The following is an 18,927-nucleotide window of genomic DNA, read 5'->3' on the forward strand; positions in this document are numbered from 1 at the left end:
GGTATTGAAATGCTGCAATGAAGTCACCCCGCAGCCTTCTTTTTCTCCAGGCTGAACAAGCCCAGCTCCCTCAGACTGTCTTCATAGGGGAGGTGCTCCAGTCCCCTGATCATCTTCATGGCCCTCCTCTGGACCCTCTCCAACAGCTCTCTGTCTTTTTTGTACTGGGGGCTTCACACTTGGATGCAGTATTCCAGATGGGGCCTCACAAGAGCAGAGTAGAGGGAGACAGTCACCTCCCTGTCCCTGCTGGCCACCCCTCTTTTGATGGAGCCTAGGATACCATTTGCCTTCTGAGCCGCAAGGGCACACTGCTGGCTCATGTTAAGTTTTTCATCTATCAAGACTCCCAGGTCCCTCTCCACAGGGCTGCTCTCAAGGACCGCTCCTTCCAGTCTGTATGGATGCCTCGGATTCCTCTGGCCCAAGTGCAAAACTCTGCACTTTGCCGTGTTGAACCTCATCAGGTTCACCCAGACCCACCTTTCTAGCCTGTCGAGGTCCCTCTGAATGGCATTCCTTCCTTCTGCCATGTCGACCACTCCACTCAGCTTGGTGTCGTCAGCAAACTTGCTGAGAGTGCACTCGATTCCATCATTGATGTAATTGATAAAGATGTTAAAGAGCGCCGGTCCCAAGACAGACTCCTAGGGGACGCTGCTCATTACCAGCCTCCACCTGGACATAGAGCCATTGATAACCACTCTCTGTCTGTGGCCTTTCAACCAGTTTCTTATCCATCGAGTGGTCCACCCATCAAATCCACATCCCTCCAATTTGGAGATGAGGATGTGGTGGGGAACCATGTCAAAGGCCTTGCTCAAGTCCAGGTAAATGACATCGGTCGCCTTTCCCTTGTCCACCGATGCTGTCACTCCATCATAGAAGGCCACCAGATTGTTCAAGCATGACCTTCGCCTGGTGAAGCCATGCTGGCTGTCTTGGATCACACGCTCATTCCTCATGTGATCAAGCATGTCGTCCAGGAGGATCTGTTCCATGATTTTCCCAGGCACAGAGGTGACACTCACCGGCCTGTAGTTCTCGGGGTTCTCCTTGCTCCCTTTCTTGTAAATGAGAGTGACGTGACCCTTTCTCCAGTCATCCGGGACCTCACCTGACAGCCGCGACTTTTCAAATATGATGGAGAGCGGCTCAGCAACCACCTCAGCCAGCTCCTTCAGAACCCTGGGATGCATGTCATCCGGCCCCATAGACTTGTACACATTCAGTCTCATGAGGTGGTCTCGGACCTGCTCTGTCCTCACGGGGGGAGGATTTACCACCCCAGTCTCCAACTAGAGGTTTAGGGATGCACGGTTCAGGGACATGAACCCTGGCTGCCAGTGAAAACTGAGGCAAAGAACTCATTCAGTACCTCAGCCTTCTCTTCGTCCAGTGAAGCAAGTTCTCCTTTTATATTTACTAAAGGAGGTACACTCGCTTTGGCCTGTCTCTTCTGGCCAATGTACCTGTAGAAAGTCTTCCTGTTGTTTTTCATGTCCTTCGCCAAGTTCAGTTCTGCTGCGCCTTGGCTTTCCTGATCCCACGTCTGCAAGTCCAGACAGCATCCCTGTATTCTTCCCTAGTGACATGCGCTTGTTTCCAGAGCTTGTATGCACCTTTCTTTGCCCTCAGCATGCCCAGCAGGTCCTTACCGAGCCATGCCGGCTTCCTACCTCCTCTGCCCACTTTCTTATTCAGAGGGACTCTGAATTTTAATATGTATGTCAGCAGGGTTTTGAGTCCACCTGATATGTCCTTCTGACTAGCAGAGAACAGAACTATCTTTGACTCTGTAACATAAGTACTATATATCTAATTCAATCAAATAAACAATATTCCAAACATTTAGAAAGAAGAATTGTGCAAAGATTTTTACTGAAAAGCTGAGAAATAACCAATCTGAAAGTAATGGTAGGAAGATCTTGAGAGGGAAAAATACAGCCAGATGAGAAAGCAGAAGTGTGTGTGCAAGTAACGCATTTTATACCCACTGATTTCTACCAGCAAATCTCTCATCAGTCAATTTTAACTAAGAGCAAGACAAGGAAAATATATTCATTGTTGATTTTCCTGTACAGGAACACAGTACCATTGTCCATTGTTATTTCGTATCAGTAACATCTATTTCCATCCATTGTATAGGTATTATTCAATACAAAATTACACTCAGTGTATCATCAATTAATGATGAACTCTCAGGAAAAGCTCTTTCTGAAGAAAATGGGCAGGTCGCTGAAGGCAAAGTTCTAACTGACAGCCAGGGTTCCTCATTCAAACTGAAAGGATATTCAAACTGTATGTAAAGGAGCATGGGGAATGTCTGTCTCAGACAAAGAAAGACGACAGAAAGGTCAACATTAATTTCAGACTGACTGAAAATATCTTTAAAAATAGCTGTCTGTAGTTACAGAGTGCTACACCTCCCTCATTTATTTTATGCCTACTGTCTGCAATACAAACATAATTGAAATTATTCTTTCAGCACAGCATAATTTAAGACTAAAAAATTTCCATTGTAGGGCTTTACAAAAATCTCTGGTTTATTGTGCTGCTGGCTTCTAGAGGACTTCACAAGAGGGCCGCTCATACCACCACCGCTTCTGAGAAGTGAAAAGTTGGTCATTCCTTATTCTGCTTGGCACTTCCTTCCCTCTAGTTTATTTTTACTTACTGGATTTGGACCACAAATGAATCACAAGAGATACTAGATACATAACGCTCCAGGCAGATGCTGTGTCATCCGCTCTGGGCCAGAGCACTCAGACCCACCGTATCAAGCTGACATGGCGTGCCAACATTCATCATCTGTATAATTCCATTGTATCATGACCTGTCTGAGAAGTAAAGAATGAACCATTATGATCAATTTAAAGAAATGTAAATCTCCGATTCCAGATACTGTTTATTAAAATATTATTTTAAAAAATATTTTTAAATGAGGCAAATTGAATGCATCATTTCAATGAATTTATAAAGATAGAACACATATGTAGAACAAATATGTGTTACACTGTTGAAGAAATTCAGTTAGAAAGGTATCCTGTAGGCCATCTCCATCCCTGTGTTGCCTGAGGACCAGGTAGAAAAGATAAGTGTAATTAGGCTTAAAGAGTAGATAGTCTGGCTTACTGCCCTCCAATAATATTTCTTCATAATCACCATGCACTTTTCAGGAGCTAGAAGTTGAATCGTTTATTAGGAAGCCCCACTGTGAAAGAGCCCAGATGCCCAGTGGATGGCTGCAAGACAGCAGTGGAAGGCTGTGTTCTGTTCAGTTCACAAAGACAGTGCTCTCTTCCCATCTGTTAACACTGCAGCACAGGCTGCACCAGATACACAGGCATCAAGTCCTCAGTATTCAGATCACTTATTTGGCAAAGAGGATCATTTTCTCTCCTGCACAACAGATCTGTTTTTAGCTTTTTCTTTTTTATTCTACCATGTCAGTTTGCTGCTCTGAAAGAAAACTAGCTCCCCACTTGTTCAGCCACACAGTCACACTAAGAAACAGCAATGCACATTTTGGCAAGCTCTAAAGCGCTGCCTCTTTTCAAACAAATATTGATGATGATGCATCAGCCAGGCCCTACTGACCACGCTTTTGTAGCATGGCCTTCCTTTCAGATGCACAGGAATATTGCTAGCATGTTAAAAACCTTCTGAGTGCATTAAGAGCAGTATACAGGCTACATAGGCATCAGTGCATTTCAAAAAGTTCTTAAAGCTGTAATCCTATAATTCCGAAATACAGTAGTACCGTTGCTAATTACAGGCCATAAGTTTCACGTTGAATTTGCAAGGCTTGTCAGGCTTGCTTTGTCTGAACAAATCTTGATCTGCTTACAGCTTTATTTCACTTGGTGTACCCATGACTTCTTTGACTGACCAGGTGTGTTTCACTCATTTGATCAATAATTCATTGATAATGAAGAAACAGCAAAGGTATAAAAGCCATTTAGTGGTGAGTCCTAGGATGAGGAGGAAGAAGCCATCAATATGAATATCACGTTCCTCCTGGCATGGGACTCAGATGTTGACAACTCTTAGTAACATCCCCAACAGAATTAAACCACTGACCCTAGGAAACATAGGAGCTGTGAAAGGGTGGCAGAACCCCCTCAAAATGAGAAGAAAAGAAATTTTTGCAAAGCCATTTTAACTGAATTCTTATTCTTTCATTTTTTCTTTTCTGTACCAGCTTTAGATTAACAATGATTCTTGAGTTAGATTGCTAAGATTCCAAATATACAAATAAAAAAAAATCATAGTGCTCTCTCTCTACATATATACATATCTCTACACAAACATATAAAAATGTTCTACTGCCTCTTTCCATAAACAAGATCTTGAGCGTAGCAGATTACCAATTTCATTGCTGAGACAAACTCCCAACACCATCTATATTTGTGTGGCGTACCAATGGAGATGGAGGCAGACAAAAGATAGTAAAGTAGCTATAATACATCGAAGTTCTGAGCAAAACTGAGTAAGTGCAGTTACAGAATAAGTCAAGGAACGTGTTGTAGTTGGTGAAATTAAAAACACACTGGAGCTGTTTTGAAAGTAGGAAAAGATTAGGGCAAAACATGGCAGTTTTGTTTAATCAAGGGTTCAAAATTCTAATAGATGCAAGTTTTCAGTTTCATAGGGAATTTGAGGACTCAGATGTCAAATATTTTTAAATGAGTAGTTTCTTGTTGTGGACCTCACCATCTACTGTTGAGAACAGCTGAATAAAAAGGATTTGTGTAATAAAGCTTCCTTCAGAGTTAAGAAACGAAATGACTCAGAAGACTTTTCCAATTGCTGTTGTCTTTGTAGTCAAATTGAACAATCTAACTTTCAGATCTGAAGATTTTAAATGCAGACTCATGGCTACGTCATACTTCAAAACAAAAATTCTCAAGTGGTTTTCTCCTTTCACCTCACCTGAGATTCCTAATTGCCAGTTTTTCCCAAAAGCAGGCTAGAATTTCCCACAAGTTACAGACATGCTAGAAGTGTGTATATTATGGAGTTTGAGAAAGTCAACACAAAGAGCTTTCTTGGTTTTAACAATGAGTGTGGTTGGCCTTTCTTCTTTAATTTGCATAATTCCATAAGTCCATGAGCTAGTTGCCAAATTTCTTGGTATGAAATACCAATAATGAGGCAGTACTTCTGTAAGTTACAGTGACTGTAAGAAATACAATCTTTTACACATGTTATTTTGTGTCTGTTACCGGGAATCCTCACATGGAATAAAACTCATTATTTTATCTACTGTCAACATTTGATTATTCAGGAATATGACAGAGGACTGAGAAATGAGTCAGATAGAGCAAAAGATACATAAATCAGTCTGCATGACATTCTGAGAGTGCATTCTCCTGAGAATGAATTTGCAATTAGATGACTATAAAAAGTAAGCAAAAGCATGAACAATAGAAAGCAGAACACTACATAATATCAGGTACTTCACTGCAGCCAGTCTAAGGGTCTTAAAGAGAGATCAAGATGAATAAAAATTCTCTGAACTGCTTGCTGTTCTTCACAGGTAGCATTGCATCACAAACGCAATGTACTAAGAAAATCTCATTTGCAATGTATATATGGTTTAAATCTAATGATGCACACAGATATTTCATTTTCACAAAATTATGCCCAAACAATATATGTAAATTCTTATTTATAAGAAAATGTCATAAGAGAGTAGGAATTCACCGACTAGCCAAAATAGGCAGTATTCTTTGTATTTACCATCACTAAATTACTTCTATAGTTCTTTGTGAATATTCATTTTTAAGAAATCTACATTTCCAGTTTGGAAGCAATCAAATGACTCATTTCAGCATTATTCAGAGCAATATAATATCCAAATGTGTTCATTTAGCAACATTGACCCTTGATAGTATTGGTGGTATGCACAGTGATACACAGGGTCAACTGAGATGCATTATACCAACAGTCTACCATTTTAATGCAGCCATTTTCCTTATCGTTACACCAATTTGTCCAAACTGTTGGTTTTAAAATCAGTATCAGCACAAGGTCAAAGAGTGGTTAATAGCTGTAGGTTTGTGAGAAGCTGGGAGAAAGCATTCTTGTCTCAAAAGACTGTTCAAAATTTTCAGACATTTTAATGGTAACATTGCTAGAAGTGCACCATCTACAGCAAATAAAATTATTTTGAAAACACTAACTGGTGGTATCTTTTATGTCTTGGTCAGGCAAAACATCCAAGAACTTTCTTACATCAAAATATGAAGGAGTTTGCCTTAGCTTTCTAAAGATACATTAAAAAAACAGGGGAAATTATACCATGGCTACCTTCAGGTTTGCCAGGTAGAAAATGACTGTTTTTGAAGATAGCCAGACTAAAAACATTCATTTTCATTTTGGCCTAGATACAGAATATACAATGTCTAATTTTTGTCATTAAAACAGATGACATATAGAAGTTACTGGTTAAAAGTACACTTAAAAGAAAATAATTTAAAGTTGATGTCTGTATTCAGTAAGATGTGGTGATAAAGTAGTAGGCATGGCACACTGTCACCGTCAATCACTGCCTATTGTTAGGTGGCACTCTCCTTCAGATAGGCATAAGGAGATACACTCATAAAAAAAGATTAGAATAACCTGAGGCAGTAGCTACAGGGAGAAAAGAAAGTAGGAGATAATTAAAGGATGTGCAGTGGTGGTAATTACTAAAATGAGAATATTTGACTGAAGACAAAACTCTTTTTTTCTCCTTTACATTAACCATTCCACAAGGACTGCATATGCTATTTTCCTTCTCCAGAACACTTTTATCTATATCTTCACCATAGAATATGTCATGACCAACTTTGCCTTTTTAATTTGATTTCTAAAGCAGCATTTAATATACCTCTGCTATTGCAACTATACTATTAGGTAAGTGGAAAGACAGCACCTGATGACTTTCTACACATCATATATATGAAAAGAGGGTCATTTTTCTCAGCTTCACAATTTGGAATGTTAAAGTCACTCATTATAGTTGAAATAATGCTCTTGAATTGATAGGAAATTAATGCTAGTTAGCAATTTATAGTTACAAACAAACACTGGAACAGGGAGGACAGGGGACGACTTTGCACCCTGTAGGAGTGCAGAACATCCCTCTGTATTTAACTATTCACTGATTGTTATATAATGAATATAATGTCAATCATTTTCCACAGAGTTAGCAGAACTAAGTCACCAAGTGTCTTCTGGTTGTTTTCAACAGTTATGATTGCCACTGCAGAGAAAAGCATTTCTACTTTATAGCACTCTTTACTTAACTGTAGACAACAACAACAATAACAAAGTTTCTCCACTACTGCAGTGAGATATTTTTCTCATTTAATGTATAGCGAATAAATGTTGAAATTCTCAAAGTGCGTTTTTCTCATTTAATGTATAGCGAATAAATGTTGAAATTCTCAAAGTGCTTTTGAGTACTACAGTTTTGATTAGCAGCAAAGCATGTATTTAATTTAGTCTGTTAATAATTGAATGTATATACAAAATATGCCTAAAGACTGACATATAATAAACACAGTTTCAAACAGCATTGAAAACAACATTTTTAAAAATAACAGTACATTCAGGTGCTACACCAGCTGAAAAAGACTATTAACTATTAATGTCGTACTGGCATTAGATTTTGCCTCTATCCAATTGTAAGCAGAAAAGAATTCTAAATATTAAAATCACACCGATGATGTTTAATCTGTTCTTAGTTCTCATGCAGGGAGTCTACATATATTTTCTGTGTGGTGATATTAGAAAGCTTTTTTTCTTTCCATAGAAGACATAAATGGACATAAGGCTACAGGCTTTGAATTATTATTCCAGAAACTATGCAACAACTATTTTTAAAAGGTATATAAAAATAGGAGATATGTACTTCTGGGAGTTGTGCTTTTCTCCTAATGTATAAACCTGGAAGCATTTTTCCCAGTAAAGTGCTTATGCTGTAAACAAAGCTAAAGATATAAATATAATCCTGAAAAATCATGAGGTTTCTTGAAGACTTTCAACATTGAAATTCCTTCAGGTTGATGTTTGATGAGCAAAAGTTTCCTCTTCGCTAATTAGAAGCATCGGCTGAAATACAGGCAGTTTGTCTTCACTGGAAACAGTTCTGAATCTTTTGATCAGAATTATGAGTTCTCTTCTTTTGCTGGATAATTCTTTGTTGGATAGTAAATATACCTGGGGGAAAAAAATATTGGTAGTTAGTATGTGTGGGAAAAATTCCCTGCTATTCAGTCACCTGGTCTGGGATCAACCTTTGCCCTGTCAGCAGAAAGCTATCATGCTGTGACAATAATGCACAAGCCAAGAAACCTCAGAAGTCTTCCAAATCAATGTTCCAATGTTTGGAACTCTGTTCCAAAACAGAGTTCATTGCAGAAATCTCTGGACAAAATTATATCACTTATACTATACACAGGGAATTGGTTTGCCTAATGATCTTCTGACTCAAAATTTATGGATTTGTCTGTACTGCACACAAATAGAATTAAAGTAGTATGGTGCAAAAGTCTCCCACAGCTAATCAGTGAGGCCTGAGTGCAACATACTGCATTTGTGGGCCAACTATAACTTATGTTATGCTGCTGATGTAACGTCTCCATTTGAGCTTGCCTCCCTTCCTACATGTTTTTTTTTTAGGCCTATGATTTCTACCACCTTTCCTTGCTGCAAACCATTCTCTTCACCTGGTCAGTACCAGTCACAGATTTTTCCTTCCACATCGCAGTATCTCTTCCAGGATTCCTACATTTTGTCTCCTGTTTTTCTTGACTCTGTACTGGATTTCTCTGCTGCTCATTTTCCAGTCTTTACCTCATCAGTTTCTACTTCTCATTTCTTTGCTCAGATATTACATAATGATCAGATTGACTTTCTGTTCTGATGTCTAGGCTCAATCTTATAGCATTTCTGTTCAGCATGTACATACTGTGATTTTTTTACACTTGGTTACATTGGCACAAAAGTCTAAGAGTATGGTGAAATCCTGACAAAAGAGATACATTTGTGGCCAAACTTGAAATCTTTGTTCTAATTCACAGCTTAGTAAAGAAAATGACACTGGATTATTTTTATTATTTTTATCATAAGTAATAAGTGTGGGGCAAAGCTTCATATTTTTAATGCCTTCATCCACTGCATTAAAGCTAAAGTCTTTGAGTTCCTTCAGTAGCACAGATATCTATAGCTATAAAACTCCATGGAAACATGGAAAACTCAGGAGATCACAGTGTTTTTACAGGTAGAAAATTCCAGAAAAACAAACAGTTTTTTTTCCATAATTTTCAGATAATTAGTCCTAAGTAAAAGGTTTGAAATTGAATTTTAAAACTGGAGCTGACGCTTTGCTGAGGTCTCAGAATTATCTTAAGTATTATCATGAAGATCTGACTCCCACTTATCTGTAAGTGGAAATTCTACTAGCAAAAAGGCAGTCTTTAAGGGCAAGTGACACAACTACAGTGTTTAATGGAACACTGTAACAGTTACTAACCCTACTGACATTCCAGAACAGCTTTGGTTGTATACTACACTGCTATATCAAAACAACAATTTGTGTAACAGTCTTACCCTACCAAAGATATCTTGATGCTGTTAAAAAGGTTTTATCTTTGTATGAATGTGATTTTTAACAGTGAGACCAATCAAGCCTTCTGTTTGTCAGAAGGCTTTCAGATCATCCCACACTTAACTTAAGAATACAAGCCAGTCGCTAAAACTCCTTCCATTTGCATCTTGCTGAAACATGGAAAAGCATTCCATTTTTCTCAGCTAAACTGCCCCAAGCTGGACCAAACCATCAAACAAATGGACAAAAAACAAACAGGGTACGACTTTGTAGCCTGTAGGAGTGCAGAACATCCTCTGTATTTAACTACTCACTGATTGTTATATGATGAATATAATGTCAATCATTTTCCACAGAGTTAGCAGAACTAAGTCACCAAGTGTCTTCTGGTTGTTCTCAACAGTTATGATTGCCACTGCAGAGAAAAGCATTTCTACTTTTTAGCATTCTTTACTTAACTGTAGACAACAATAACAAAGTTTCTCCACTACTGCAGTGAGATATTTTTAACAAAAAATATTCAAACAAAATAAAGGATAATTCCCCTTCAGTTCTACTCAAAGTGTGTAGTTTATAAGAGTTCTAGCACAAGAATGACTCCAGACTACAATGAGTTTTCTGAGTCTCTGTGAGTGGGTAACTGCCTTCTTATTTGATGTCATTGAGCAGGATTTATCTATGCTCTATACGAGAATTCTGCCAAGCAGATATCTCGCAGACAAAAATAAGTCCCAAGGTAAATCTTTTTCCTTAAGCTATAGGAAGACCCACTGCAGAAGCAAGAGTAAACCCTTGTTAAGTCAGACAAACAAGTCTATGATGACAGATGCTTCTAACAATAAGCTCATATATGTATGTCTGAGAGCTCAGAGCATATGATCTCTACAAGAAATCAGAGCCATCTGCCTAGTCATTCCCACAGTCCAAAGGCAGACAGATAGCTTCATAAACTTTTTCTACACAGTATGGACTTCAGACATTTTCACTGTTAGGAGACCACTTGATTCGTGAATTCATCACTGAACTGTATCAATGAGCCAATACGTAACAGCAATCCAAAATTCTATAGTAGTTGAGACTCAACTTCTTTGTTTTTTCAATGAAAGGACTAAAATGCCCCTTCTTACCTGTCTTATTACTAAAGAGAATCTTCAAATGTGAGATGTTCTGTATCAATGACAGTCCTACCATAGGATCTATTTTGGTACCATAGGATCTACTATTTTAGTACTTACACAGATGGATACCTGGCTCACTTCTCTGTTCCACCCAGCACAATCTCATAAATTACAACCAGGTTCTAAATGTAAGTTATTTATACACAGAAGACCTGGTACTATCCAACCCCAGTACTCTTGATGCTGACTAACTATTAGAACCATAAACAGTTTCTGTTACAGCTCCTATAGTGCTGGTTCAACAAAAAATGGCCTGAAATAAAGATCTTAGACTAACTTACTATCAGATGGGTAAATGGCTTTTATTTTGATATTATCAGAAAAATGAAAATCTTCCCGTGTCATTAGGAATTGCCCACTCTTGAAGTAATAGAAACATTTGCGAAATTCTTCAAAGATCCAGTTAGCAGTAACTTTTTCAGATTTGGCCATCTGATTTTGGCATGTGCAACTGCTAATATCCTAGCATTTAAGGTATACATTTTTTTCACTTTATGAATCAGTATGTCCTTAAAACTTCACTGTACCAGTATCACTGGCATTTCTCTTGTATCTTCTCTTTTGACTATAGTCAATACTGATTCAGCTGTAATTAGTCAATAAAATTTATTTTTCTAGCAAGTAAGAAGTTTACGTCTAGCAAGTGCAGTCTGCCTGCTGCCATGTGCAATGATGAACTCTATCCAGTAAGTGTCTTTAATTCATCTCTTGCCCACATATTTTGTTGTCATTGGAACACTCTCTATTCACCAGTGTGACAAGAATTAATTACCGCTTTATCCTAAGAGTTGGATGGAATTATGATTCCATGTTTTCATGCTGCAACCTTTCCTAATTTTTGTAGAATCTGTGATTTGGTAAAGGTAGGCCAATACTGCCTCTTAGTGGAAGGATAGCACGCTTAAAGGATGTAGTCTTTTGGAATGGCTGCATACTTACAGTGCCAGGCAGACCTACAAGGGGTTACATCAAGGACTTTTACAGATACAAATGAATAAAATAAAATAAAATAAAATAAAATAAAATAAAATAAAATAAAATAAAATAAAATAAAAATGACCACTGAGCTTTTGCTTTTTTACCACACTGGGGAGAAGTGCAAGCTGACAGATTGCTGGTACAACTCTAAGAAACATTACTGATGAAAACAATCTTATGTTTGGTTTATGAGACATAATAAGTAAAAATCAACATGGACAATCATTCAGAAGAAGAAAACAACAGAAAATGTAAGGCAACATTAGCTGAAAGTAGAATAAAATGTAGCAGAAGGTGTTAAATCTCCCAGACATCACAAAATACAAAAATTCATTTTAGATTTCAGGAGTGCTGGACCTATGTTCTTTCATCTACTAGCTAGTTTGATCTGTTCTAGAACATTAAAAAATATGAACTAAGCTAAATGCAAATTTGAATTCTGTAGTATTGATGAGCCACAATTAAACAGATATATTAGTGTTGAAGAATAAACAGAAGACAGTGAGAATTTGCAGCTAGTAAAAGAGCCAGTAATGCATTTTTATTTTCAGATGACACACCTATGAACCATAGCTACAGTACAAATGAAGATGCTTCAAACAGGCAAAATTCAGAATTCCTGAGTTATATTATCCTTCTGTGAGAAATACCTTGAGCTATTCTTTGAGTAGTTAAAAATGTATAGCAATCATTAGAAGCAGATTTGACAGTGTTCTTCATGAAATAGCTCTAAAAACATGAATGGTTATTTTTCTAATTCTAAAACCTCAATAACAATACCAAAGATTGCACTGAACAAAGGCATAAAATTATAACTGACAACATATTAATGCATGCACTTAATTATGGAAACATTTTTCTTATATTCTTACTTGTTTTGCAGCTGTTTTTCTTACAAAATTAATCCTGGAACATTTTTCTCGTAAGTAGATTCCTATATCATATGAGCTATATCACTCAGTTGAACCCAAGCACTGTCTCAGACCATTGCTATTTTTATTTATTTACAACAAATCTTTTTTCATATAATTGAGTTACTGCTTGGATTAAGTTTTTTATTGCAATTGATTAAAAATAGATTTCTCCATCAATTTGGGTATTACATGTCTAGTCCAACATAAAGAAACGTGCTGAAAGTTTGAAACTAGTATTCCTTTTTATAGTCACAAAAGAACTCGCAAACAACAAGTAGCCTACTTCAGGTGCAGTATAATATTAAATCAAGATAGAAAATAAGAAAGAATAGCACAAAGGGTGTGAATAGAATAATTTTGAAATGCTACCTTTTTTATGCATGTTTACGGAATTTCTGTACAAGTAAGTAACATTGTTGGAGTGCTGAGTAATTTCAGGACATTACTGATAAATGGGCACAAGTTGATTATTCGAGATAAAGCTGATGGTCATTATCCTCAGCTGGTCATTAATTCCCATGAAATGACTGGTATTGAGATAGTAATTACTATTATAATGAAACTGGGGAGAAAAAAAAAAAAGCATGACATTTTTCTTATGAACCTGCCTCATTTTCTAAAGAATTCATGTTTTTTTCATCACTCAATCAAGTTGCCTGAATCATTTTTAACTCTTTATAGAGTTTATTAATCTTACTACAGTCTTCATATCACTGACCCCAAGTGAAATTTTGTGTTCCATCACATATTCCATGAATTCTGAGATCAGAGCAAGGGGCAACAATGATGGGAAAAAAATATTATACATCTCCCCCTAGAAGAATGCATTAGTAATAGTATGTCATAAAGCTATTTATTCTAAATTTTATAGCAAAATATAAAAGCATGTTGATACATAGCAGCTGTAGAAGATTTTGTTCCAAAGCAGAATTATTGTAGGTCTGAAACACTAACACTGTCAAATTAAATTGCTCAGAAATCATGACAGAAATTGGCCCTAAAAAGAGGAAACAAGCCTTAAAAAATTTACAAATGAAGTCTGCAGTGTTCTGAAGTGTCTTCTGAGGGATCTTGAGCCTTATCATAGAATCACAGGATGATTTGGGTTGCAAAGGCCTTGAAGATCATCTAGTGCATCTTCTTGCCACCAGACCAACAGGCCAAAAGCCCCATCCAACCTGGCCTTGAACCAGGGATTGGGCACCTATGGCGTCTCTGGGCAACCTGCTCCAGTGCCTTCCACTCTCAAAGTGAAAAATTTCTTCATTATTTCTAATCTATATCTACTCTCTTTCAGTTTAAAATCATTACCACCATTACCACTTGTCTTCTAACTACATGCCTTTGTAAAATGTCAGTGTCCAGCTTTCTTGTAGGTCCCCTTTAAGTACTGGAAAGTCACAAGCTCTCCCCAGAGAAGTTATAGTATAAATTTTGTCTTCCTGGATGGTTTAAATTCTTTGGGGAATCTGAGGCAAATCCTAATGATGCACAACAGCTTGCCAAATAAATCTTTCAGCACTCAACAGCTATTGAGACGGGATTGCTTGGTTACTTGGACAGTGTATGAGATGAAAAAAAAGTGCTGAAAGCTCTTAATGGCATGGAGTGAAGCATATTTTAGAAAACATGATAAATCTTCTGGAAAAAGAGATAGATGTTCTTGACAGCCAAAGCCAAAGCATGGTGTGTCAAATTTCTGAAAGAGAGGGAAAAATACTAATTTATTTGGGAGCAGGACATTAAATGAAAGAAGATTGAAATAACAGTGACAGGGGAACTAAATGTTATTATGCATCACAGCAGATAATAGAATTTCACAGTATAGAGAAAAATCTACAGTGTATTGTTGTTGGTGACAGATCAACAATTGAGTTGCAGTGTAGCTATTGTGTATCTGCCAGCCAAAGCCAGAACACACTAGAGTGACCCATGTGCAGTGGAGGAGGTCAAAGCTTATGCAACTCCATCTAAACACAGATATTAACAACTGTAAGCAAGAAAAAAAAAACAAAACAAAAGATCAAATTAGACAACATACTCCTAAATTTCTAAATAAATTTCATTTCATTGCTTTCTGTTAATCCAAAATCAGTTTGGGCTTTGCTACAGGTTTCATGAACGAAGTACAAATCAACACTGTCTGTGGATATCACATTATCAGTACTGCTGAACAAGTTGCATGACTTGGGGAAAGACAATGTGAAGAAGGATGCTAAGCATACACCAAACTTCTTCCCCAACCTGTGTGTATATGTGGAAATATATTTCCTGCTCCTTTTCCCTCATAGGATAAACATGACGTAAGAAAAAGAGCCTACACTACACTGAACCTGGGTGGCAATGAAGAATGTTCTCATATGTTTCCTCTAAAGCAAAACTTCAAAGAATGCACAAATATGTCTTAAGATTCTAAAGAACAGCTAGTCTGTGGGGAATTGCAACATAGCAAAAAAATAAGCAGTCCTGAATAAATGCTGTCACCAGAAAAAAAAAAAAAACAATGTTAATTACTGCTTTGCTGTTAGTCTCATGTGGTACTCCACATGTAACGTACTAGAATGTTTTCCTGTAAACTTTAAATGTCCCTTACATTTCCATTAATAGGTATCTTATTTTTATAGAAGGTTTGTGTAAATAGTCATGCCCATATTCAGTACACACCTGCTTCCATTACAGTAAATTGCAATAATATGCTTTCTGCCAGCCTGTAACTTAAATGCCTATTCAACACATTTCTACATTTACAGTAAGTCCTGCTGGATCTCAGTGTTAAAAGTGACCTGCTTTTCCATAGGTTTTTCATTAATCATATAATATTCAATATTTTTTCTACTGCCCCAAATATTGGGAGCATCTGATTGGCACAAAAATGTTCAATATCTGAGAACACTTAGAAACAAATTTGTTACACCTCATGGCTGCAAAAGTGATTTGTAAACATGATGCAAGTGTACTCTGAGAGCTTAAAGACCAAATTATTATTTTATTTAGGGAGTTCTGAATCACGACTTTTCAGTACTTACAGCTGGCAGCTGCAAGACATTTGTAAGCTGGAATTCCAATATAGTGAGTAGGCTATAGAAATACTCAGAGTAACATCTGAAACTTCTTAAGTTGGAGTCTATAAATAGTTTCACATTGAAAAAAATTAGCAGAGGTAACAAAGAACTGAAAAATATCACTGAAGCATCAGGACCTACAGATTCTTAAAACATCTTTGGATTTGGGGTAAATTTTAAATTATTATTATTTAAAACAAACTAACAAAAAGACTAAGTGCAGTATTGCGGGCATTAAAATGTTCATTACTGAAAACACAAGGAACAGATTTGGTGGAAGCAGTGAACTTCTTTTCTTCAAAAGAATACAGGCTAGCGGGTAAGAGAATAAGAAATGCTTAGCTTATGGACAGTATGGACATTTTTCAAATACTCTCTGTACTTGTGTTCCCCAAAGGGTTCTTGCAGCAAAGTCTTACTATGCCTTGTTTCAAAGACCTCAGTTTTTTTCCATCCTCTACACTTCTTGTGCTAGCAATCACTTTTTCTGCTTTCCATGTTTACTAAGCAGGCCAACTTAATCCTTTCAATCCCATAATGTTAGAGTATACCCCTACTAAATAAACATCTACTAAAATGAAACTTTTCTTCATCTATAGCTTTATATAGGAAAAATTTGATGAGATTGCTGTCAAGCTTGTAGAACTCTATTGCCTGAGTGAAGAAAACCGATGCAGCTAAAACAGCTTAGATTAATTATACCCATACCAATTCTTCCTGTCTGTGCATCCAAGTATTATTATAGTGAGGTATCACACTAAGCTTCAATTGAAAAGACGATCATTTAAACAGGCAGATTATACATTTATGTATAACACATCATAATTAAATATTTTTTAATTTGAATATTCAAACTCACCTGTTTGAAGAGAAATTGTAATAACCACTTTCCTCTAGAACCTCCTCAATTAAGGTCTACAAGTTAAAAGAAATTCATTTCAATAAATTACCTTAATTATAAGCCATAAAATACATTAGTACATACATATAAAGCTTACCTGTAACTGCTCATATGTCATCCCTTCTGCTATGTCAGAAGTGCCAACAGTACCTTGAAGTAAGAGGCAAGTAATGTTATACTCCTGAAACTGGGGTTTACTTATTTTATCAGTTTCTTAGCAATTCTTGATAATTTAGAATGACACAGGATGTTTGTTAATTTTGGTTATCAGCAGTTTATTTCACTGACTATAGTGACTCCTTGCAAAAGCAGGAGGGATCTTATGGCATGATGTGGACATTTGAGTCGCAAGAAGTCCACATTATGAAAGAGTCTCAACTGATGAAAAATAGTGATTTCTTTTAACTATTTAATACAAAAGAACACAGCAACATAACATTCTTATTCTTTTCCACTTACAGTTTAAAGTGAGAAGGGCACATAGCCAGCAGCAAATTCTCACGAAAGTATTATTTACAGATTAGGAGATTAAAAAATTACCAATATTGAATGTCTCATCAATTTGTATTGTTGTCTCTGGGAAAAAAACCCAAACCTTACATTTTAAGTTAACGTTAGGGTTTCATTTCTTATCCAAATGTCACCCTCAACACCTAGTATTATTCTTAGTTTTTGCATTAAGCCTAGAAATTACCAGTTTCAAGACAAAGGCCAGCAAAACCAAGGTTTCTCACCATTCTTTCTTGAATTATAGTTTTTAACTTTACTGTGTCCTCTAGTCCATTCATAGCTATATCTTTTTCTGCATTTAGAAGAATGGAAATAGCACAAATGATGAAACGCGGCTGCGCATTTCTCTTAGATTCCTTCAATACATTCTTTGCTCTGTTGAGGTATATGACAGAACATGTCTCTGAACTAGAGATTGTGGTTCCTCAACATAGTTGCTGCCAGTTATAGTAGTGTTGACTAAAAATGGAGTTCATAATTTGTCACTGAATATTTCTAGTCCAAATTATATTTGACTCTTTTTTCTAAAATACATGTATACTCTTTACACTGTATAGGTATAGTATAATATAGAATCATAGAATTGTTTGAGATGGAAGGCACCCTTAAACGTCATCTAATACAACTCCCCTGCAATGAACAGGGACACCTACAACTACATCAGGCTGCTCACAGCCCCATCCAGCCTGACTTTGAATGTCTCCAAGTAATGGGGCGTCCACCACCTCTCTGGGCAGCCTGTTGCAGTATCTTACTATCCTTACTGTGAAAAACTTCTTCCTTATGTCCAACCTAAATCTCCCCTCTTTAAGTTTGAAACCATTTCCCCTTGTCCTGTCACAACAGATCCCGCTAAAGAGTCTGTCCCCTTCTTTCTCAGAGCTCCCCTTTAGATACTGAGAGGCCACTATCAGGTCCCTCCGAAGCCTTCTCTTCTCCAGATTGAACAGCCCCAGCTCTCAGCCTGTCCTCTCAGGGGAGGCATTCCATCCCTCAGACTTCTGTACCATATCTTTTATTAGAAAAATACATGCCATTACAGAAGTTTTGTTTCTTTACCTTTTCTATCTTCTGGAACTAACACATTGCCAGAAGATGAGAGAAGTACCATATGCCAATCTGCTGTAAAAAAGTTGGTATCAATCAATTCAGGAGAACCTTGGAGCAGCTGAGGGAAGGGAAAAAGAAACAAAAGATAAAAGCAAAGGATACCTAAAATCTTCCTGAGATTTCTGTAAAACAGTCCAGCCTTTCCTACATAAATCTCTGATTAGCAGTCTGCCTTTTTCTGTTTCCTACACAATCAGAAGTCAGAGTAGATTTCAACACATTTTATCTTAATGAAACAGTAGTGAACACAAGTACAAATGTTCTACCTTCTTCCCTCCAGAATCATCCAGTGAACACTGCAAGCTCCCAAACTGCATAATTGCAATAAAGCACTGAGTCACCTCCAAACTATATTACTGTTATCCAACATAGCTGTAGTGGTGATTATGGTAAAATTCTCAAAATATGCTTATGTATAAATACTTATTTGCTCTTACTGACTCAAAATACGTGCCACTTCACTCACGCTTATCAATTCCCTATCATTCTCTTTTTGCTGTTTTCTATTTTCTTTGAGATAGAAATGCCCAGAATTACATTCAGTATTTCTAATACCATCAAATTACTACCATTTACTTTATAAATACTGCATTTCTTCCATTTTCCTCAGTCATAAATATAGTAGTTTTGAAGTTAAAAGCTTGACAGTTGAGAGAATTTGTAAAATTGAAAA

At 36.9% G+C, this 18,927-nt stretch overlaps 1 protein-coding gene across 16 annotated transcripts in view; it reads right to left on the minus strand.

The window, feature by feature from the left end:
* Positions 1 to 2,016: 2,016 nt before the first annotated feature.
* The window catches only part of NEK10 (NIMA related kinase 10), a 94,143-nt gene continuing 77,232 nt past the window's right edge, over positions 2,017 to 18,927 (minus strand). For 6 of the 16 annotated variants that reach the window (XM_085226379.1, XM_085226385.1, XM_085226384.1 and 3 more), the window contains 3 exons: positions 18,204 to 18,312; positions 16,732 to 16,784; positions 2,017 to 8,211 (listed from right to left, as the gene is read on the minus strand). In XM_085226379.1, the coding sequence (XP_085082505.1) occupies positions 8,050 to 8,211; positions 16,732 to 16,784; positions 18,204 to 18,312 (324 nt within the window). In that variant the 3' untranslated portion in view covers positions 2,017 to 8,049. Of the gene's footprint in view, positions 8,212 to 10,764; positions 14,371 to 16,588; positions 16,649 to 16,731; positions 16,785 to 18,200; positions 18,313 to 18,927 lie in introns of those variants that run through there. The other 10 variants (XM_085226386.1, XM_085226382.1, XR_014883948.1 and 7 more) reach the window with 7 other exon arrangements.

Source organism: Meleagris gallopavo, chromosome 6 (assembly GCF_905368555.1).
Source record: "Meleagris gallopavo chromosome 6, MGAL_WU_HG_1.1, whole genome shotgun sequence".
NCBI lineage: Eukaryota > Metazoa > Chordata > Aves > Galliformes > Phasianidae > Meleagris > Meleagris gallopavo.